The 25361-nt window shown below is 34.2% G+C and overlaps 1 protein-coding gene across 4 annotated transcripts in view; it reads right to left on the reverse strand.

Moving 5' to 3' along the window:
• Nucleotides 1–25361, reverse strand: part of GRM5 (glutamate metabotropic receptor 5) — a 562738-nt gene that overhangs the window by 143847 nt on the left and 393530 nt on the right. For all 4 annotated transcript variants that reach the window (XM_057299211.2, XM_003832988.5, XM_034933511.3 and 1 more), the window contains exon 4: nucleotides 6604–6839. In XM_057299211.2, coding sequence (XP_057155194.1) covers nucleotides 6604–6839 — 236 coding nt within the window. The remainder of the gene's footprint in view (nucleotides 1–6603; nucleotides 6840–25361) is intronic.

A 25361-nucleotide genomic window follows, 5' to 3' on the forward strand; every position in this document is an offset into this window, starting at 1 on the left:
CATTAGGATTTCAGAAGTAGCAACAACTAAGAATAAAGAGTAGAGGAAGAACTGGTGTTAGGTAGGATGGAGAAGGAAGCAAATGAAAATTCCTTTACTGCATACTTGAAAAGGTGAAAGAAATGGGAAAGTCAAAAATCTTAAAGGCAGTGAAGATATATAGAAGCAACAAAGACAAAATGAACTAACACAAAGAGAAGAGCAGCAAAGAAGGAGGGTGTCATCAGCTTCTTTTGTGGCCTAGGATACTTGCAGGTTCTGACTGCAAAATTCAGTTTGAGGATCTCTCTTGGTTAAAATGAAGGAATGTTAATTTTCTAAGGTTGCCATTACAAAAAAAAAAAAAACACAAATTGGTTGGCTTAACACAGTAGAAATTTATTTTCTTCCAGTTCTGGAGGCTAGAAGTCTGAAATTAGGTGTCAGCAATGTCATACTCCCTCTGAGACTCTGGGTAGAATTCTTCCTAACTTCTGGTGATGACCGTCAATCCTTGATATTCCCTGGCTTGCTTCTGCATCAATCCAATTACTGCCTGTGTCATCCCATGGTGTCCTCCTTGTCTCCCTTTCTGTCTGTATGTCTCTTCCCCTCTTTTTATAAAGACATCTATCATACCGAATTAGGGGCCTACCCTACTACAGTATGACTTCATCCTTATTAGTTATACTTGCAATGAGCCTGTTTCTAAAGAAGATCATACTTTGAGGTTCTGGCAAAAGACATGAATTGAGGAAAAGGTAGCAAGTGGTAATTCAACCCAGTATAAGGCACTCCTTAAAAAAAGTATAAGACACTCCTTAAAAAAAGAAGAACCAGTAATGCTTTTGGTTATTAAGATGACGCTTTATAAATTCCAGGAGCCCCAAAAGTATGGTAACCATTTTCTCCCATGATTCACTTGCTGATTCTGGGGGCTACAAGAGAGGCTCAAGAATCAATTCACGATGCATTAAAGACTTAAACGTTAGACCTAAAACCACAAAAACCCTAGAAGAAAACCTAGGCATCACCATTCAGGACATAGGCATGGGCAAGGACTTCATGTCCAAAACACCAAAAGCAATGGCAACAAAAGACAAAATTGACAAATGGGATCTAATTAAACTAAAGAGCTTCTGCACAGCAAAAGAAACTACCATCAGAGTGAACAGGCAACCTACAAAATGGGAGAAAATTTTCGCAACCTATTCATCTGACAAAGGGCTAATATCCAGAATCTACAATGAACTCAAACAAATTTACAAGAAAAAAACAAACAACCCCATCAAAAAGTGGGCAAAGGACATGAACAGACACTTCTCAAAAGAAGACATTTATGCAGCCAAAAAACATATGAAAAAATGCTCATCATCACTGGCCATCAGAGAAATGCAAATCAAAACCACAATGAGATGCCATCTCACACCAGTTAGAATGGCAATCATTAAAAAGTCAGGAAACAACAGGTGCTGGAGAGGATGTGGAGAAATAGGAACACTTTTACACTGTTGGTGGGACTGTAAACTAGTTCAACCCTTGTGGAAGTCAGTGTGGCGATTCCTCAGGGATCTAGAACTAGAAATACCATTTGACCCAGCCATCCCATTACTGGGTATATACCCAAAGGACTATAAATCATGCTGCTATAAAGACATATGCACACGTATGTTTATTGTGGCATTATTCACAATAGCAAAGACTTGGAACCAACCCAAATGTCCAACAATGATAGACTGGATTAAGAAAATGTGGCACATATACACCATGGAATACTCTGCAGCCATAAAAAATGATGACTTCATGTCCTTTGTAGGGACATGGATGAAATTGGAAATCATCATTCTCAGTAAACTATCACAAGAACAAAAAACCAAACACCGCATATTCTCATTCATAGGTGGGAATTGAACAATGAGATCACATGGACACAGGAAGGGGAATATCACACTCTGGGGACTGTTGTGGGGTGGGGGGGAGGGGGGAGGGATAGCATTGGGAGATATACCTAATGCTAGATGACGAGTTAGTGGGTGCAGTGCACCAGCATGGCACATGTATACATATGTAACTAACCTGCACAATGTGCACACATACCCTAAAACTTAAAGTATAATAAAAAAAGAGAAAGATTTTCAAGAGAGAGATTCAAATCTCTCATTGTTTTGTAATATTTGTAAGAAAAGCTCACTTGAGGAATGTAGACTCCTCACACTTTAGTTGGCCTTTTCCTGAAGATATAGGCCAAATTTTCTTTCTGAATCATAGAAAAAAGAAAAGACTACACAGAGAATAAGTCATATGTGTGACATGGTAAAATGGCTTAACAGTGGTGTAATTGGGTAGTAGGAGTGGAGAGAGAAATGCAGCAGAAGGAATGTTTAAGAGGAAATTTTTAAACTGATGCAATTCTTTATTCTACAGGCTTAAGGAGCTCTGGAAACCCTAAGAAAGTAATATACAAAGGAAATAACACCAAAGTTCATTATGGTCATTAAAACTTAATATATATAATATATAATATATATATTATAATATGTAATACATATATTAAAATATATAATATATATTAAATATATATGTAATATATTTATATGTGTAATATGTTTATTACATATATACATACATGTGTATGTATATATTATATATCTTATATATAATATATATACACATATACACATATATGTATATATAGTGTATATATTACACACATATGTATTACATATATTATATATTATATATGTAATACATATATTATACATTACATATTACAGATATATGCAATACATATATTACATATTACATATATTATACATAATATATTATATATTACATATATTATGTATTCTATATTATATATTGCATATATTATGCATTATATATTATATATGGCATATATTATGTATTATATATTATATATTACATATATACTATATATAATTTATATATTACATATATATTATATATATGTAATTTTAAAATTCTTGAAATTTTATTTGCTAATTTTATTTGCTATATTGCCACCAGGGGAAACACATTAAGAATGATGGCTAACTTCTCAATGAAATCACAAAATCTGAAAGAAAATGAAATGACATTTTTTAAGAAAAAAATAAGAATGAAGCAAGCAAACAAAAGACAACCTGCCAATATCAAATGCTATACTCAGTGAAAATATCTTCTAAAAATAAAAGGTGAAATGAAAATGTTCTAAGAAAAATATACACTAATACAACTTCCTGGCAGTATATCTGCATATACAAGAAATACTAAAGAAATTTCCTTGGGCTGAAAGAATTATAGATGGGAGCATGGAAGTACAAGAAGGAATGAAGAACAATAGCCTCAATAAATATAAAACTATTGATCATCTATGATAATCATAACACAGTCCTGTGGTATACAGAGTACATATAAAAGTAAACTATATGGCAATTGCAAAAAAAATTCTGAAGGGGTATATAGATTTAAATATTTGCAAGCTTCTTGAATGTGATAAGAACCAACTTAAAATATTCTATATTAAACCAAGGACTCAGTTGGTAATTTCTGTTGAAAACTCCAAATAAATTATAGAAAGAGATGAAACAAAAATGTTAAGAGAAAGGGAATAATAAAAATTATTGATTAATACAAAACAGCAGAAAAGACAGAGGAATAAATAGCTAAATAACAAATTGGACAAAAAGAAAACAAGTAGTAAATGAGAGATACAGTAAGGTAATAAAAAAGCCAAACTTCTGTTTTGTCAATTTTACAATTTATATAGCTGACAAAGGACTCATGTCCATACTATATGAGGAATTTTTCCAATAGATATTAAAAAGATAATAAACTCAAAGAAATGTTCAAAAGTCTTGAACAGACACAAAAGAGGATACCAGCTTTCCAAAAACATGAAAAGGAGCTTAACTTTGAAATACATCATGAAAAAGCCAATTGAAATCACCGTATGATAGAACTACACACTCACAGATTGTCAAATACAGAATAAAAAACCAGGTATTAACAAGGGTGTGGAAAAACTTAAACTCTCATACATGATAGGGAAGAAATGTTCAATTGATATTGGATTACATAAGAAACTAGGGTCAAAAGTAGTGGGTAGTGAATATTTGAGTACCTTTTATTGCACTTCATAGTAAGACATAAATCTAATAATTATTTTCCTGTATCTTTGAACTATATATTGACTATTATATAATGCAGATTTGATGGTGGTTTTTAATCTGTTATATTTAATTTATTTAGCATGTTGGCTAAACTCTAGACAAATCTGAGTTCAATTTTAAGTTCCAATGTTTAATAGTTATATGACTGGAGGAACTTATTTTGTCTCTCTAAATCATGCTTTTGTTATATTTAAAATGAGGATAATATTATATATCTCTCATTAAGAAGAATAACAGAGGCAGTACATATAAAGTGTCCATGCCTATGTACCAAATGACATCTGTTGTCAGACGAGATTCCAAGGGGGTGGACTAAGTGGTGCTTTCCATGACTGCAGTAAAGAACAGATTCTGAGCAGAGATCACACCAAGGTGCTCACATGAGAGATAGAGAGCTACAGCAGCAAGGTCAAGGGAGGATTTTACAGAATGGTTTCCATAGAAATAATATTTTCATGGAAATCAAGTAAAGTTTTCAAGGCTGTATTTAAGCAGGACTTCCAGGAAATAAAGAGTCAGAGAAACAAATAACTATTTTCAAGAGGAGGCATTTCAGACCAAAAAACAGTGGGAAAAGAAGAAATTAATAAAGAAAGAGGGTGCAGGCCAACTGGAAAAATTCCCTTAAATATACCGGTTAGTGTTGTCACTAATTCCTCATAAAGAGGAACTAAAGATGAGATCAGAGCTACTGCTTACCTTTCAGAACTCCTTCAATGAAGCTACACATAGTAATAATTATACAAACATAGAATAGACCACAGAAGGACATATGATCCCCAAATCTCAAGAGAGAAAAGAAATCTGTTTTCTTCAGAAACTAGATATAACTGTTAAAATATGAAATTAGCTACAAATTTGAAATTGTGAGCCATAAGTGACAGTGCTATTTTTTCTCACATATTTTGCCATAAAAAATGAAAGCAAAGGAAATGCGTAAGCATTTGAGGATTTGGTCAGAGTTACAAGGATCTGAAGTGGGAGAGAAGCAAACATACTCTCACACTATGTTGCAATGATTTCTGGATTTCATTGATGGGTGTATTATCCCACACTCCAGCATTCCTCCCTTCCCCTTCTACCCAAATAGGAACTGATATGAGATTGCTGGGTTCTTGTTTTATGAAGCAATTACATTTAAAAACAATCACAAACCACCATTGACTATCTCCATCATTTCCCAAAAGAACAAACTGATACCAGAAACATAGGATGAACATGACCTCAGAGGGAGAAATCTTTATGAATAGCTCACTAAATTGTTTCTGTTTTTATCATTTTGTTGCTGGTATGTGACAACCTCTTTGTGGACTAGAATTGGGTAATGGACCAGGATTTCAAGCCCACTGCCCCACTGAATTCTGGTGTTCCAGCACCATGGGTAAAGGCATCTATACCACCAACTAACAAAAACTTATCAGAGCAAGTATTTACTCTAGTAAGATTTTAGATAATTTATTACTATTTATATCATTCAAAAATTTGAACAATGTTTCATGTTCAATTTGCATTTTCCTGCAATGCAAATGCATATGGGTTTCTTATAACACAATGTAGGATAAGTCAGTTCCAAAAAAAAATCCTTTGTCAATTTTTACAAACTTTAACCTTTGCAGGCACAGATATTTGATAGACAGATGATACAGATAGATAAAGTATATGCTGGCTCTACCTGGTTATTAGAATCAAGATTCTTTTTGGACATGTTACAAATAATATTAACCCAAGCTCTTATTTTAAACACTTAGTTATCATATCACTTATAATTTTCAATTGCAATTTTTGCTGGCATTACTATCTCCCTTCCAAGATAGTAAACCTTTGAGGGCAGGAACTAGCTTTCTCCATCTTGGTATCCTTACAACTAAAGCAAAATTTGGTACATTCTTAGCATCTTGTAAGTATTTGTTGAATGCTTGAATGAATGGCTCTACATAGGTTACGTTTCCTGAAACATCACAATTTTATATAGCAAATCCCTGGTACTATTTTATGGTTTATTGATGGAAGTAGCAACTCGATCTGTCCTTCAACACTCATTTATTCATTCTTTGTACATATATGAAACCGTTACTATGTGCTTCCACTGTGCTAACTACTCCGGATAATAGAAATGAGCAGAATGCAGTCACTGCATTCAAGGATGTCAGAAATAGTTCCATTCTGGAGCTCATGTGATGTTTTTAGCACAATGCCTTATGGAAATACATTCAATTTTTTGAATGATACAAATAGAAATGATCTAATCACATAAAATATCACTAAATACTTGCTCTGATATGTTTTTCCTAATGAGACTAAAACCTGTTTATCACCATAAGTGGCAATATCCACTCTACTTATGTAAGAGTCCTCCCTTGTAACATATTACAGCCACTATCCCCATGACATGGTTTACTTAAATTGGAACCTTAGCCTTATGCATTTTAAATGAAATAATAAATCTGCTTACTATTGCAAGTCTTGTTGTATTTGCTGTTCTCCTGTGGAAACCCTTCCAGTCGGCACTGAAAACGATGCTGCCAAAATTCTTGAAACCAAGGGTTTCGGTGGTTTGTTTCTGGCCGGAGCTTCAGATAATAATCATCAAACCACTTGACATCGGGAGATTGGAGCTTGATTGTGATGCCACCAACAGCTTCTCGCTGATATCCATCTGTCACATCATACCTGTCAGCCCAGCCATCACTGTGGGGAAATAAAAAAACCCTCAGCTTAGAACAGATATCTCCTAAGCAAATGAGTCCATTTGCTTTCCTTTTGACAAGATTAGTCATTAAATGGATACCTCAGGCCACATGATGGTCCTATATTACACCGACGTGATTATTGATATAGAAGCTTGTTAGAATAAAAAGTGCAATAACACCATGGAAATTTTGGGCCTAAGAGTGCTAAAAGGCACTAACCTCACTTACCTTAAACTGCAGAAAATAACCTGGAGATTCTGGCACAATTTTACTGGCTGCAAAATATAGTATATACATGGAAGCTGCATAATATCATCATTCACATTTTTAATGGACATTTAATAGCCAGGTAAAGTTAACTTTAAATACATTATTTTCTTTGGCTTTATAATAATAATTATAATGATCATAAAATAAGAATTAAAAATATTCTCCAACATACCTAATATTAATTAAATCATCCTGTGACACAACATTTTTGTTCAAATTTTACAAATGAATAATAGGTTTAAAAAACCGTTTGCTGATTATGGTTACTCTATTAAATGTTGATTTGCCAAGCCTCGAACTGAAATCTTTGTAGTCCCTAGTCCATACACTATTTTCTATCCCATGGAATCTCTAAAATACATTAAAAATGTACATCTGAAATCACATTTTATATTAGAGTGCCCAAAAGAACTTCTGAACAATGTGCCATCAAAAGTGGTGAAGGGATCATACTCCTCAACATAACTATCATTCTATGCACTGCTCACTCAAAGTTATTTAGGAATTTTAAGATAAAAGTTTTTGAAATCAGAGGGCTCATAATATAATGCTAGAGGAGAGTATAACAGAATAAGAAAAAGTAAAGTCTTCTACAATGATTTGGAAAATACATGAAACATTGTATTGGAAATAAAAATAAAAGGCATGAAAAGATGTTTGTATACAATTTGGGTACACCCTAGGGCATCTAAGGAAGAAGGAAAGTGACTTGTCCCTCTTCACTGCCATTGGTATATACACAGTTTGTGCTGTATGTCTGCTGGAACCCGGTGGTACTGTCTTTCCCTGGAAGAAGTGCAAGTGCTTGTAAAGGAAGTATGGGGAAAGGGAAAATTTGACTAAGTTACAAGTAACCTCAAAGAGAGAAGAGAAGGAATATAGAGAGATTTAAGGGGAAGAACAGACTAGAGCCTCCTAAATGCAAAGCAGGAAAAAGTGTTAGGAGGTGAGCTGGGAGTAGGGGCAGTGGGTAGTGGGGAGAGGACGTGGGAAGAGATTTACACTACCAATCACTGCTTACCTCGGTGATATTCAAATATTTCCATTTAACAGAATGTTAATTTATTTTTACTTTCCTTTCAATGCATTTTTGCCCTTAACATTTTTTTTTTGTATGCAGAAAGCATGGTCCAATATTTTGCATAAAAAATCAGTGCCAAGAAAGTATTATGTAAGTAATTAATTTAAATTATACAGAAAGCATGCACTTTTTTCAGTATGCAGTGCTGTGCCAACTTTGATATAAATATTGATAATTGGGAGTTATTCCAAATGTCATATATTACTTATTAAGATATCATAAGGGCTTGAGATGACTTGAGATATTAGCTAGGGCATCAGTGGGTGGAGAGAAGGGAAAAAATAAACAGAAAGAACACTGTTTTTCTCTAAGTCCTCCATGGCAAAAAGATATTAAAAATTACCTATAGTGAAATTTCAAAAACTTTTGTGGCAGATCAAGACAAAAATATAGTAATGTAGTATGTTTTGTCCCAATGTTGAATTTGGTTACTTCACACATTATCTTCCCTCAAGTTTCCCATTTTCAGCTCCAGAAGATTTTATTTAAAGCTGACAAGTTGAAATGAAGTGGGCTTGTTTGCCTCATTTTCTCCTCTGTTTTGGAGGGTTTATTATATCACTGAGATGAGAGTGTGGGTCTCATTGGCACTTGAGGAGCAGCATGGGCGTGTTGCAAATGGGACAGGAAGCTCTGTTTGTCAAGCAGAGACCCATTCTCCAAGGAAGTGGGAATTTAAATTGCTCCTTTTGTTAACATTAGCTCGCTCTTATGTAACACTATGATTATGAATATTACATAAGAAATGTAAGATTATAATGGCTCCAATTTACCCTTCACAGTTCATTCATTGAATTTAACAGGGATTGTAAAAAGTTTGTCTTGATAAACTTTTTTCAGGTGATATTTCCATAAAAGAAAACTGTCAGGATGAGAGTGATAATTTACTGATCTCTCATCATGTACTTTCTCTGTTTTTTTTTTTTTGAGGTATATATCTTTTCTGTAAGTTTAATAACTTAGAAAACTATGATGTTTTATTATTAGCCTTATAAGTTAGAGTTGTGAGTTTAAAATAATTTTTGTTTCAGATGTTTCCAATTAACAGCACAATATAAATCATAAAGGAGATAGTGTGTAAACAGAAAATCCCAATATCTATGTGACAAAACAGGGTCATTCTATTTAAATTTTTGGATAATATCTGCTATGTTAATCCCAAAAAAGACAACTTAACACTGGCTAAATTAGAGGGTGCTGTATTGACTTTAGCTTATTAAACATTAACATTTTTATATAAATATGCTTTTAAGATTTGCATTAAGATGATAGGGCATCTTTAAGTATGATGCAATAAATTCAGCAGTAAAATGAAATGCTAAGAAAAAACCTTTCTGCCACCTAATGCTTTCTATTACTTTGATAGAATGGACCTTCAATATTCTTGTACTACTTTAATTTTTTGGGTGACATGTATTTTACCAAAGCAAGAGAAAACAAAGGGATAAAGATGGGGAAGGAAACTAACATTTACTAAAAGTCTACCACATTTAAGGCACTTTACTAGATTTATTATTTATCCATCCATCCAATTTCTCCCTCTTCTCACTGGTGGGCATTTTGCCCAACTCCTCATAATCCATTTTATTATTTTCCGTTGTTTGGATTTACAGTTGATCATCATTATTTACAGATTCTGCATTTACAAATTTAGCTACTTGCTGAAGTTTATTTGCAATACCAGAATCAATATTGGTGGCATTTTTGCAGTCATTCATGGGCATGCAGAGAGTGGTACACATTTGAGACTACTGAAGTTCATGTCCCCATCTGAGGTTGAAAAAGGTGACTCTGCTTTCTTGTTTCAGTTTTCATACTACAAACTTACAGTATCTATTTAGCACCATCTTTTGCACGTTCGTGTTTTTTATTGGTGATTTCAGTGTTTAACTTGGCCTCCAAGAATAAAGCTGATGTGTTATCTAGTGTTTCTAAGCACAAGATGGCTGTAATATACATAGAAAATATAGTCAGCCCTTCATAACTGTGGGTTCCATATTCACAGATTTCATCAATAATTAATTGAAAATATTTGGAAAAATAATAATACAAATAAAAAACAAGACAGTATAATGACTATTTATATAACATGTATGTTATATTAGGGATAATAATCTAGAGATGGTTTAAAGTATAATGGAGGATGTGTACAGGTTACATGTGAAAACTAAGCTACCTGGTATAAGAGACCTGAGCATCTTTAGATTTTGGTATTGGTGGGGTGAGAGGAGGAAGTGTCCTGGAGCCAATGCTCTGCAAATATCAAGGGACTAGGGATAACTGTATATAGACAGTACATATGTTAAATAAGTTGCATGAATAAAGTGCTGTTGCTGCAAGTTCAATGTTAGTGAGTCAACAATATATATTAACTAAGATGTCTTTAAACAAGAACACACATAAAACAAGGTTATGTTTTGACTAGTTGATGAACACGTTGTGACGAAAGGCTCACAGCAACCTAAGCTTGTATTTCCTCCAGGAGTAATGGTCATTATTCACTAATTTACTGTTTGCTGCATGTTTATAGAACATTACTGTGAATGATAAGAATTGGCTGTAATTACATATAGTCTTAATCTGGATGTTGTTTTAGTCAGGTTTGTAGCCTTTCTTTGGCTGTGGAATCAGAATAACTTGGACATTTAAAATAGAAAAATCATTCTTAACTTACTTAGCTTGGCTTAACTAAAGGAGGATTCTTTGTACATATGTACTGGATTCTCAAAACACCTCACTAGCAGATACTTAGATCCTTTAAATATTCCCTGCAGACATCTTAAGGACATGCTAATCTAGAGAGAATTTACTTTCACTTTCTTCCCAAGATTGCATTACCAAAAATATACTCTCTTTCTCTACAATCTACTCTTCCCCTTTCTCCTTTCAACTCTAATTCCTATGATTTCTCATAAAGAGAAACTCATGAAAGCTTAATTTTTCTTTCTTTTCAACAGACAGTTCTTGTTTAAAACAAAATTGACTCTTGAATTACCCTGCTATTTTTTTTCCTAGGTCTCTATAACCTTCCTTCTTTTCTTCAACATTTATTAAATATCTACCCATCTTAGACTAAATTATTTTGTCACAATCAATAGTCCCAGTATCTCACTGGTATAGAACAGAGGTTTATTTCAGCCTTTATATTCACTGCAGATGGCCTATAACTCTGTTCTATGTCATCTTCATTTTGAGTTTGAAGTCTAAAAGAATAGTCTGTTTCTGGGACATACCAATCTTGTAGAGCAGGAGTCCCCAAACCCCAGGTTTCAGACCAGTACCTGTCCGTGGCCTGTTAGGAACCTGGCTGCACAGCAGGAGGTGAGCCCTGGGTGAGTGAGCATTACCTCCTGAGCTCTGTCACCTGTTAGATCTAATGCAGAGGCATTAGATTCTCATAGGATGGTGAATCCTATCGTGAACTGTACACGTGAGGGAGCTAGGTCGTGCGCTTCTTATGAGATGGAACAGTTTCATCCATGAAACCAGTCCCTGGTGCCAAAAACGTTGGGGACCGCTGTTGTAGAAGGAAAAACAGATGATAGGGGAATCATACAATGGTTCTTAAGATTCTGCTTAAAAGTGGCACATGTTATTTCTGCTCACGTTTCACTGACTGAACAAATCATATGGCTAAACCTGACCTGAATGGGACAGGCATCCATGGTTTTTCCCACGGAGAGGAGCAGTGTATATTTTGAAGAAAATGCAATTGACAGCATCACTGTGTGTTGAAATTGTATTGAAACTGAGAAAAAACATGAGTTAAATAGATTTTAGAGACTCTGCTCCAGCAGTTCACAAGTCTAGTGGAGGGATGAGAAAGGAGGACAGATATAAATAAGTGACCACATACAAATGATTATTATGGGCATGTCCTAAATGCAGTGGGACAGCAGATCAATAAATAATTGACCAACACTTCTTAGGGAGATAAGAGTTGAACTAAGTTTGAAAAGTATGGATAATAGAGTGATACCAGCATTTTGAAATATTGTTTTCTATATATTGAAAGAAATTGTTAATCAAGGAATAGTGAATATGGAGCATTGCAGCTATGTAGGGTGCACAGGTCAGAGAAGTAATGAGAGGGTGAGCTGAAGAGAATCAGTTGTGAGTGTTCTTTTGTGCCATCCTAAAGATTTCCAACTTTGTCATACAGGTAGTGGGGAACCAGTGATGGCTTTTAAAGTGGGAAATGATACAAAGACATGATGAGAAGTAGAGGAACTCTGCTAAAAGCTTACATGACAGATTAGAGCTGTCGGAGATGAAGGTTAGGGAATCAAGTTAGAAAATATGTTGCAATGGTCAAGGAAACCAATGGAGAACTGAATTAAGGGAGTGGCAGTAAGAATGAAGAGCCATATTTATAAGGAATCTTAATGTAGAACCTCCAAACTTGTGGGGCATAGAAGGTAAAGGAGCATTTTAATGATTTGTGGGAGGAGAATAACAACATTGCATGTAGCTCCATGTCCTAGGCTGGACAGTATTGGAAAAGAACAGGTTTTTTGTGAAAAAGGAAGAAAATGAATATGAGTTGGGATCTGTGATGTTCAGATTTATCTTTATACGATCTCTCACGTTTCTTTTTCTCCTGGATTTCTACATATTCTCTCCATATGCAACCAGTTTGAATGTTAAAAATGCAAGTTAACAATGTTCGTACCTGTAGTTCCAGTATGATATTAACCTACTCTGTTGTATTATTGTATGTATGTTTTTGTTTGCTGTGCAATAGCTGTTGGCACTCAAAAATATGAGAGAAAAATGGTAATTATACATCTGTAAAGATTTATACCTTACACCATTGTATGCTTATACTAAAAGTATTTTAACTTTATAATTATTTCTATCATTCATTATATTAAATTTATGAAATATAAAGCAGACCAATAGTTATAGTTATAAAATAATTATGATAGGACTTAACAACCAATAGGCAGAATATCACAATCTATTTTTGCTAGAATGTGAAACCTCCTGAGTGCTATATGCTAACAGGAATATATAAAAATAAATCTTAGACAATTATGAAGATAAAAGTCTAAGGATTATGGAATGTTAGGGCAGCGATGCCAAATAATTTAAAAATCTATCTCCCTTAATGAAATCTAAATCCATAAAATGCAGACAATATAATTTTTTCTTTCTTTCTTCATTTCCTATCAATATATGTTATAGGTTATTGCTATGGAAAACAGAAAAATACACGTAGCCCTGAAAATTGCATTGAGTGATCCTTTAGTAACAGTCTCAATGTTTTATTCATTTCAATTTATTAATTCACTAAACATTTGAATGCCTCCTCTGTGCCAGACACTGGTAGGTTCCAGGCCATGCCCTCAAGGAGTCAACAGTCCATTAGGCATGACCTGCCTGAATGGGCATTGCCAGCTTCCAGTCCATTGGGTTTTTCTCACTTATCCTTCAAATTAAACATTCCCTTTCCTTTTAACTCAATCTTTCCATAAACAGTAGAAATCATTAGATTTCCAGTCACTGAATTATCATTTACTGAAAATCACATTCCTTTCTTGCCTCCCTAAGATTATTCTCTGATCACCTCAATTAGTATTCTGGATATTTCCAAGTTCTTAATTCTTACATTTATAATCTCTTGATTTATTTATATGGAAGACTAATTATATACAATGGGCATGGATTTTCACTAGTTGAACTCTCAAATGGCAACATGGTTATTTATTAATACTACAACTCCATGGAGATTTTAGGAAGGCATCCCATGGTGCTACCTGCCATAGGCAAACAACATAAGTACGTTCTGTACCCAAAGGAGCAATACCAATCTAAAAATGTTGGAATCTGCATGAATATTCCTAGAAGTTAGTGGTCTTTAAACTTGTGTCAGGAAATATAACTATGTGTGGGGCATGCTAGGGCCACACAGTTATTCCTGCCCACTGAAATCATTAGTTATGCTTATCATGATGAAACTGGTACTGCTGAGACGAACCTCACACATCCTGTTCATCGGAGACATAGAACATTGATTCTTATTCCTTAGATATGTTAATAGTTTCACACTCCTAAGCCTTTGGGTGTGCTATTCCCTCTGCACAGAGTGCCATTCTTTTAACTTCTCACATGTTTTCTGATTTGATAAAATGTAATTCATCAAGCAGACAGATTTAGCTTGAATGCAACTTATCAAAAAGCTCCTCTGGGCTTAATGGTTCCTTCTGCTCTGCTTCTAAAATACAGTGACATTCATTGCTTTATTCACTGAACAAGTATTGTGTAACTAATATTCTAAATATGTCGATATAGTGGTGAACAAGGAAGGCAAGATTTCTGCTCTCATAGAGGTAACATGATGCTTTTAGTTTTGCAATTGTCATTGTATTAAAGATAGCTACATTTATTTTTCTTCCCCAAAGTAGACTACAAATTTTATACTTTGCACATCTTTGTATCCTTAATGCTTATTATAATGCTCAGTACATACCAAATACTCAAGAAATGTTTAGTATAACTTGTTTAAAAATTAGGTTTTAAAAGGAAAACTTCAAATAACACAGATTTCTTTTCAGATAACGACATCTACTCATTTGTTAATTGAGAAAATAACACTGTCAAATGTGCCTTATAAATGACTCTGAAAGGCTGAGTTGATTCCCCCGTGCAGAATGGTCCTCTTGTTATCTACCTGATGTTATTAAGGTTAATGAATGTATTCATTAGGCTGCATCTCAGTATTTTTTTTTTCAAAATCTGTTTGCAACCCACATAATTATTATGGAAACTGCTGTTCTACCCACATGTAATCATCATCCTGCCAAATCTCTTAATAATAGATTTTAACAGATATTTTGGGATTTAAAAAAATTCTAATAGTGGGAGTCTACGGACTACTTGGCTGTTTTCACATAATATTGCTCCGTGCACCCCAGGAGGAGTAGGAAGTCTCAAATCTCTACACACTAGTGAAAAGCAAGGAAAAATATTGAGACTCTATTTTATTTTATTTTATTTATTTTTTAGATACAGTCTCAGTATGTTGCCCAGGATGGATTCAAACTCCTGGGCTCAGCCTCTGGAGTAGCTAGGACTACAGGCCTTTGCAACTGTGCCTGGCTTTGAAATTTTAAATTAAGGTTCTTATGAATATACCCCAGCCAACACTAATGAATTAATTCCAAAAAGAATCAAAATCTAGAATTGTTGAGAAACAGATAATGTTATCAACTGAAAATCAACTTATTTCTGAGGTGTATAAATCTCAATATTTCTCATTTCAAAGGATTCATAAAAAGTAAGTAGAGGTAGATTGGAGGAGTGATATCAGAACATTCAAAAGAAGGGAAAAAGTCAGGAACCTGAAATTTGCCACCTGTATATCATAAGATAATTTCCACTGTATGACTTTTTCTAAAGTTCTGCAGGCCTTAGAGATAATTATTAGCCCTAGTTTTTACATCTGAGGAAACTGGAGGATTAACTAGCCTTATAACTGAGGAAATCTGAGGGATTAAATAACCTACTCAAAACCCCATGACAAATGTAGAGGGGATATAAACTCAGATCTTGCTAATTCCAAAACTCCAGCACCTTTCATACTTCATAAACCTGCTAAGTAATGACATACAGTAATGACAGCAGAGAACTGTGTCTTGATGAATTTTATTTAAGAGACATGTATTGGAAAACAGGGATCAGATTGTATATTGAAAATGTGTAGGTAAGATTCTAAAATGGCATCCAAGATCTCTGATCTTTGGGGTATACACACCTCTCTTAGTTATTCAATCAAACACTCATCTAGATAAGTGCTTCTCTGGAAGGATTTTAAAGATGTATTTTAGGTTCCAAACAAGCTGACTTTAAAATAGGGATACTACCCTCCATAAATCTGATCTAACTAGGTGAGTCCTAAAAGGGACTGGTGATTTCTGATTTAAAAAAAAGATTCAAATGAGGGGGACTTGACATGAGAGAGCTAGAGGAGAATCTCCATTGTTGGCTTTCCTGATGGAGGGAGCTACAGGGAAAGGAATGCAGGTGGTCTCTCAGAAATGAGTATGGCCTCCAGCAAACAACCAGCACCAGAATGGAGACTCAAGCCTACACCCACAGACCACCAAATTCAGCCAAAAACTTGAATATATTTGGAAGCAGATTCTTCCAGAAAGCCTCCAAAAAGAAATGCAGTTCGCCAATACCCTGACTACAGCCTGTCTGACCCTGAGCAGAGAACCCAGTTGCCATATCCAGACTCCTAACATCCAGAAAGTATGAAATAATACATGCATTTTTCTTTAAGCTGCTAATTTTGTTATAATTTGTTACACAGCAATATGAAGTTAATACTCACTTCCCAACTCTATTCTGCATTTCTTCAGTTGGAAGGCCAATGCCTGTTAATATTTGAAGAGATAAAATCTTAGGCGGTCTGACCTAATTCTGGGTGTGGTCAGTATAGACTGACTTACAAAGACGTGGGGATGACAGGAAATAACAGATAGTAAGAAAAACCTATTAGAATAGTTGGAATATCCATCCTGTCTTGATTTTGGTCCTAGGATGGCAGGCATTATCTCCTCTGGTTTAATGTCTTGTGGCTCCAGGGATGCTTCCACGTCATATGCATGCTTTAAATAGGAGAGGCTGATAAATATCTTTATAAATAGATTGATTACATTGTGTGTTACCCAATCTTTTGTTTCTCTCATCATATTATAGCCATTTGGAGAAATGCAAAAATTGAGGCTATTGTATAAAATGTGCAACAATTTAGTAAGCAAAATTATCCATTTCAACAGAGAAAACACTTTGAATGAGCTATTGTATCCATAGCTTTATATAACCTTTTCTGTTTTTTCATGAAGTTTCCTTTCTTAGGATGATCTTCCAGTTTTCATGCTATAATCCCTTCTTCCACTGAATTGGACTAATTCCTTCTGTTAAGCTTGCAAATTTTTATCAGTGGGACTAGTGCTTAGAGTTTCCTGTTACATGACTGTGCTAGGATAACACCTTTTCAAAAATATTTCTTCTCTTCTTAATTGCCTCTTTTATGAAGGCCAAACAGCCTCTGAGAGCACAATCAAGGTGATTGCACGGTGCTAAGTGCAATATTAAATCAGTAATTTTTTTATTGAACACCTAAGCAATAAGACAGTCTTCAAGAGGATATCAATGAATATAAACCTCACCTCCCAGTTTGTTTTATTTCTTTTTATATCATAACAGGTCACTAGGGACTTCATAATTTCAAATCTATATTTTCCTCATACTTTCCTCAAACTTCCTGCATTATTTAACATTACTGATTCATTTAGTAAAATCTAACAAGTAACATTGTACTTGCTAAGTTCTCTGCAGAGTGCTGCATATGAGGAATAAAGAGAAGAAAAATTATCATTCCCTTCAACCTTAGAGTCAGGTAAATGAAAAAAATTACTTGAATGATAACTATGATAATGTATGTAGTGTTTTTTTCCTACCAAACATTGTCCTAAGCAATATATGCTTATGCTTATATTCTGCTAAATATTATATATACAGTTGGCCCTCCGTATCCCTGGGTTCTACATGTGTGGAATCAATCAACCCAGATTAAAAAAAAATTGGAAAAAAATGGATGGTTGTGTCTGTACTGAACATGTACAGACTTTTTTTCCCTTGTCATTATTCCCTAAACAATAGAGTATGGCAACTATTCACATAGCATTTTCTATTCTTTTTTCTTTTTTTTAAAGATAGAATCTTAAAAATCTTGCTGCCCAGGCTGGAATGCAATGGCATGATCTTGGCTCACTGCAACTTCCGCCTCCTGGGTTCAAGCAATTCTCCTGCCTCAGCCTCCTCAGTAGCGGGGACTACGGGTGTGCACCACCATGCCTGGCTAATTTTTGTATTTTTAGTTGTGACGGGGTTTCACCATGTTGGCCAGGCTGGTCTCGAACTCCTGACCTCAGGTGATCCACCTGCCTCGGCCTCCCAAAGTGCTGGGATTACAGGTGTGAGCCACAGTGCCCAGCCTCACATAGCATTTTCATTGTATTAGGTATTATAAGTAATTTAGGGATTATTTAAAGTATACAAGAGTATGTATATACTATATGATAATGATTTGAGCTATTATAAAAGTGACTTGAGCAACCACGAATTTTAGAATCCACTGAGGGTCTTAGAATCAATCCCCCACAGATACTAAGGAAAGACTATATGTATGAAACTGAAGTACATAATTTTACATGTTCACATTCCACATGAGGAAACTGTAGCTTGCAAAGCAAGCAAATTGCCCAGGGTTGCACAATATTTAAACCCACTCTATCTAAATCTAGACATTAAAACTGAACTAGAACAATGTATTAAATGTGATCTTTAATACAAATCTGTGTCCAAAGGTATATACATAAAAATGTAGATAGAAGAGATAATTTAATTTATTTACACACACACACACACACACACACACACACACACACACACACACACACACACCCCTCTTGGAATTTCTTTCTTTTTTTTTCCTTCTACCTGAATCGTCAAATAGAGAACTGCCTTAAACCATTAAATTAATATTCTGATAAAATGTCTATCTCTATATTGTTCAGTACCCTGTCATTGTTAGTAAGAGTCTCTCTAATAACATGGAAAAGACCAATTAGAAGATGCTTAAGAGACCTTGATTTCTGTACATAAACACAGAATGGGCTCATTTCCATTCACATTTCACTTTGAGGCAACATGTTTTTCCTGGACAAAATATCCCCACGACACTCAGAAACCTATTGTGAACTTCTCACATTTATTTAATATAGTTTCCAGATAAAACTTATAGGTATAGAGGAAGAGTAAATAATCAAAAATTACACTGGGATTCAGATTAAGTTTTAGAAATAATCATTGTACAAGAAGTGACACAAAATTCAAAACCTAAGTTCCTGAAAAATTTAGGTATCATATGCCCAATAACTAATCCAAGTAGACTTAAATTTTAAGTCACATAATAGAAACTGAACAGCTACTTCCACATTTTCCTGTGATAGATTAGGCAAGCCCTCCTCTGAAGACAACTAGAAAGGCTGAATATTTTTTTTAAAATTTGTTTAAGTTGTCAGAAAGCTATCTAGTCAGCCAGTACTGAGGGGGCCATGATCCATGAGAAAAAAAAAAATGGACTGAAGAAAGACTTTCCCTTTGAAGTATGTGACAATTCATTGAAGTTGAACTCATTGATAAGAAGCTAAGAAGTTGGGACAGAAGCACCAGGTGAGCTTTGAACATTTTTGAGTTCTGGGCTAATATGACATTTAAAATCTTATCAGTGAATATCTGGGAGGGAAAAGAAGCACAGATATCTGAAGCAGATATTATTTCCTCCCTTGAATTCTTTGCTAATTTGTAGGCATTTACTGAAAACGTCAGAAGTGGCTAAGAGATTGGACAGATGAGAAGAGCTTTAGGCAGTCATACTGAATTGAAGAAAAAAAGAATTGTAATTGTTCATTAGTCCATTTCCTGTTGTTTATAAGAGAATGCCCACAACTGGGTAATTTATAAAGAAAACAGGTTTATTCTACTTTTTATTCGGCAGGCTAAGAAGTTCAAGGGCATGCCTCTAGCTTCTGGTGAGGGCTTTTGTGCTGTATCACAACAAGGTGGAAAAGGAAGTGGACACATGCAAAGAGGGGAAACTTGAGAGGTGTTCTGACTTTATAATCACTCACTCTTCCAGGAACTAATCCATTCCCATGAGAATCAATCGAGTCTCTCAAGAGTGAGAACTCACTCAGGAGGAGAGAGGAGCAACAAGCCATTGATGAGGGATCTGCCCTCATAACCCAAACATCTCCCACTAGGACCCACCTAACAACATCACAGGGGGGATCAAATTCCAGCCTGAGTTTTATTGAGAACAAACAAACCATTGCAGATAGTAACCACTTTGAGTTTTTATTTGGGATCATTACAGGCTATATTTTAGTTGTAAAGACAAACTGGAAAGTGATAGGCTCCAACAAAAATGGAAACTGCTTCAGATCCTCTCACTATCAAGCTAGCTTAAAATGGTCTTCCTCTCTTTTAACTGCTATAAACAAGCAACAGCAAATTCTCTCTGGATGAACATACAACCAGATGTAGCCTTAGATTACCTCTACAATTTTTATACATGTTGTCTATCATTTCAGTAGTAAATGGACAGGCATATAAAGCATTAAAGAAAAAGAATGAAATGATTGAAAACCAGGAAAAACAGTCAATGAAATCAACCCCATCCCAATCATTAGAATCAATAGAGTGAATTTAAATACAAATATGAATAATATATTCAAGAGAATAGATGAAAAGTCAGAGAAGTAAGTTGAAAGCAGTAATTTTTTTAAAAAAGAGAAATTTAAGAAACTAAACATTTAAAAATTTAAGAACTCAATGGATGTGTCACCTTCAGCAGAATAAACACAACCAAAAATGAAGTTTAGAAAACTTAGAGGAATAGAATATATCCAGACTGAAACATGGAAAAACACAAGTTTTGAATATAGAAAAGTATAAAATATGATGAAAACATCTAAGTCAGATAATTAGTTTTCCAGGGGGAGAAGAAAAAAGAGAATAGAGTAGAAATCATATTTGAAGAGATAATGATGGAGTATTTCCAAAACCAAATGTGCAACCAGCATGAAACCTACCAAAACACAGATTAATAAGTATGATGAATCCAAGCAAAATGAATATGAAGTGATTCACACTCAGGTTTATCATAGTAAAGCTGCTAAAAATGAAAGGCAAAGTTATTGAAAGTAAAATACAGGAAGTGAGAAAAAGAAGCACATTAAACCCTCCAAAACTAGAGGTCATAGAAAAATAAAAATTTATGGAGAATTGCTTAAAAAAAGTATAGTAGAAAGAAAAAGGCCAGGCGCAGTGGCTCACGCCTGTAATACCAGCACTTTGGGAGGCCAATGCAGGCAGATCACAAGGTCAGGAGTTCAAGACCACCCTGGCCAATATGGTGAAACACCGTCTCTACTAAAAAAACACAAAATTAGCTGGATGTGGTGGCAGGCGCCTGTAGTCCCAGCTACTTGGGAGGCTAAGACCGGAAAATCGCTTGAACCTGGTAGGCGGATGCTGCAGTGAGCCGAGATTGAGCTACTGCACTCCAGCATGGGCGACAGAGGGAGACTCTATCAAAAAAGAAAAAAAAAAAGAAAAAAATGTCAAAGTCAAAATTGATTCTTTGAAAAGACTAATAAAACTGATGAACATTTATGAACACTTGGCAACAATGAAAGAAATGAGAAATGCACAAGTTATACACTAAAAAGTAATTGTAAAAGGGCAGCCAAAAAGAATATTGTGAAATATGTTATGGAAATAAATTTGAAAATTTAGATAAAATAGAAAAATCCCTACATAAGTATTAAATTATGAAACAGAAACAAACATAAAACAGAATAATTTTATATCTCTTAAATCAGTGGAAGTTTATTTAAAACATCTGCAGAAACTCGCACACACACACACACACACACACAAAGACAGAATAATTTTATATCTCTTAAATCAGTGGAAGTTTATTTAAAACATCCCCAGAAACTCGCACACACACACACACACACACACACAGAGTCTGGACCACCAACTTCACTAACAAATTATTCTATACCTTTAGACGAGAAATAACACCAATACTCAACAATTTTTTTTCAAAAAAAAGCAAAGAGGAAAACTTCATTTTATAAGTCCAGAAAAACAGTAATATCTAAATATTAAAATGATTTCAAAATAAAGACAAAATGTAGGCCAAACTCTTATAAATATCAATGAAAAATCTCAAATAACATATTAGGAAACTGTCCAGCAATGTATAGAAATGCCAATACTCATTCAAATTTGGTATACCCGAGGAATGAAAAATTATTATTGTTATTATTGTGGTAAAAACGGGTAACAAGAGGTCTGTCTTAACAAATTTTTCACTGTACAGTACAATATTGTTAACTATAAGCACAATATTGCACAGCAGATCATTAGAACTTATTCATCTTGCAGAACTGAAACTTTGTATGTCTTGAATAGCAGCTCCCCATTTCCTTCATCCCCCCAACCCCTGGCAACCACAATTCAGCTTATGCTTTTATCAAGTTGACTATTTTAGTCATCTAAGTTGAATCATGAAGTATTTGTTTTCCTGTGATTGGCAGACATTATGTTATTTCACTTAGCATAATGTTCTCACAGTTTATCCATAGCAAAGTGGTGCAACCACTATGGAAAACAGTATGTAGCTTCCTCAAAATATTAAAAATTGAATTGCCATATGATCCAATAATCCTATTTCTGGGTATTTATTTTGAAGAGATATATACACCCTCATGTTCATTGCAGCATTGTTCACAACAATCAAGATGTAGATACACCCTAAATGTTCATTAGTGGATGAATGGATAAAGAAAATGTGGTATATACATATATAATTATTTTAATTTTCGAAAGCTGGTCAGCTTAATTTACCACATTAACAACATAATGCCGTCAATACATTAAAGAAAACGTGACAAATTCAACATCATTCTGATAAAATGACCTTGGCAACCTAGCTAAAAAAGATAACTTCCTTAATCTATGCCAGAGTCTTTACAGTGAAGATAACACAACAGTAAAATGTTGAAATATTTCTTCCTGATATCCAGCATAAGTAAAAGATGTCTTCACTCACTACTTTTTCCCAATATTTTATTGAAGGTTCTAGCAAGTTCAATAAGGAAAGATAAGAAATAAAAAGGAGTAAACTGTCATTAGCCAAGAATAATGCAATTATTTACCTAGAAGATCTGAAATAATCTATAGATATACTACACATACACTATTACAAATAACAAAGGAATTTAGAAAATTGGTGCATACTAGTTTGGCATACATAAATACATTTAATTTCTATATATCCAAAACAAATACAAATTAAAAATTTAAATATATTATTTAAAAACCACTTAATACAAAGAAATAAACCTAAATAATATGTGCAAGATCTATTCATGCATGCAAGATAAATTATGGGAGATTTTACTTGATAAAGAGTTATACTGTATTCATAAATTGGATGAATGAATAATATACAGTTAATTCTCTCAAAGTCGATTACAGATGGATTGTAATCTCAATCAATATTCCAGTGAGTTTTCCTTGGTGGGGTTTAGGTGGAGAGGATATTTACAAGTAGGTTCTAAAATTTATAGGGAAATGTGAAAGTTCAAAAATAGCCATGATAACCTTAATAAAGAACAAAGTTTATTTGAAAAATGTAGTATTAGATATTAAGGTTTTAGAAAATTAGACATAATTTGTTGAAATTATGGGACCAATAGAACAGAGTCCCACATGCATACAGAGACTTAATTTCTAACAAAGGCAACACTGCAAAGAAGTAGGAAAAAATGCTCTAATAAAAAAGATTCTAGGTGAATCATATGTCTTTATGAAAAAAGAGTCTTGATACTTAATCCACACTGTTTACAAAAATCAAAATTCAAGATAGATTGTAGACCTAAATAGGAATGATAAAATAATAAATCTTCTAGATAATATTAAAAGGAGATATTTTCACCATAGAATAGGAAAGATTTTTCAAAAAGGGCATAGAAAGAACTATTAAAGTCAAAATTGTTAAACGTATCTATAATATAACTAATAGCTTATTTTCATCGAAAGACACCACTAATTGAATAAAAATGTAGGCCACAAATTAGGAGAAGATCTTGTAGTGTGTGTGTATGTGTGTGTGTGTTGTGTATACAGATGACAGATACCAAAATGATAGCTAGATAGGCAAAAAGATAGTCTGAAAACGACTCATATTTAAAGTATATAAATAATTTCTATAATTTAATATAAAAATAGAAAATCCTATAGAAAAGTAAGTGGTCAGGAAGCTTGAACACTTCACACCTCACAAAATATGATTTGAAATGACCAGTGAATGCTTTTAAAGTGGTTAACTTTAATCATTAGGAGAATACAAGCTAAAACCACTACGAATAGCACTACTCACAGACCAAAATGGCAAAAAGTTAAAAACGATTGACATAGTTCAGTATAAAATGAAAAGCAACTGCAATTCTCAATCATTGATTTTAAGAGCATAGGTTGGTACAACTGCCTTGGAAAACTATTTGGCAATATCTCCTACAACTGAATATAAGCATACAATATAACCCAGCAATTCTGACCCTAAGTATGTTTCTAACAGAAATGCTATTAAATACACACCAAAATGCATACAGAAGAATGTTCACTGACAGAGCAGGAGCATCGCCATCTTGGACAAGCCCCTCATTCTAAAGTTCACCTTAATAAAAAACCATCTAAATCCAAAGAGCATCAGCTTAGTGGGTAAGGTCAGCACGACCATAAGCCAAAAATAACATCTCCAACAACAAGAAACATTCCAAAATCCTCCCCAAGCAGAGACATGCTAGACCCTAGATAACCCCAGTCCAGGCCAGAAAGATGTCTGCCCCAAGATAACCTCCCCTTCTCCCAGACAGATTCCAACTCTGCCATAAACTTCTCCACATACACAAATATTCCAAGCTTGTAATAAGTTTGCTTACCCTAAAACCAATATATACTCTTAGTCTGTAAGAGAAAGTGCTCCTGACCAAGATCGTCCAAGAGCACCTCTCAGGTTTTGTCTAAAGTAAACCTGTCTTTAACTGCCAGCTGCATTTAGTGTTTGTTTCCTCTTTTTTCAACTCTTACATTCACAGTAGCACTATTTGAAATAGTCTCATTTTAATAACAACCAAAATGTTCATCACCAGTAGAAAGGATAATGAATTGTAGTTTATTTATATAATACAGTAGTAGACAGCAATGAAAATGAACAAACTACTGTTACATGAAGGAAAATGAATAATATAATAAACATAATACCAAGTTAAAGAAAATATACGGAAAGGAGAAGATTATACATATTCCACTTACATAAAATTTTGAAGAAGACAATAACCCAGAATATTGGAAGTTAAAACATTGGTTCCTTTTGAAGAGTGTGTTAGACTTGAAATGAGCAAGCTGGAACGTTGGGACCTTGCTCACTGGAGCACTGGTAAAGTTTTATTTCTGGATCTGATTGGTGTTTAAATGGGCTTGTTAATTTCATGCAAATTCAATGTACTACACATC

This window comes from Pan paniscus, chromosome 9, assembly GCF_029289425.2.
Source record: "Pan paniscus chromosome 9, NHGRI_mPanPan1-v2.0_pri, whole genome shotgun sequence".
Taxonomy (NCBI): Eukaryota; Metazoa; Chordata; class Mammalia; order Primates; family Hominidae; genus Pan; species Pan paniscus.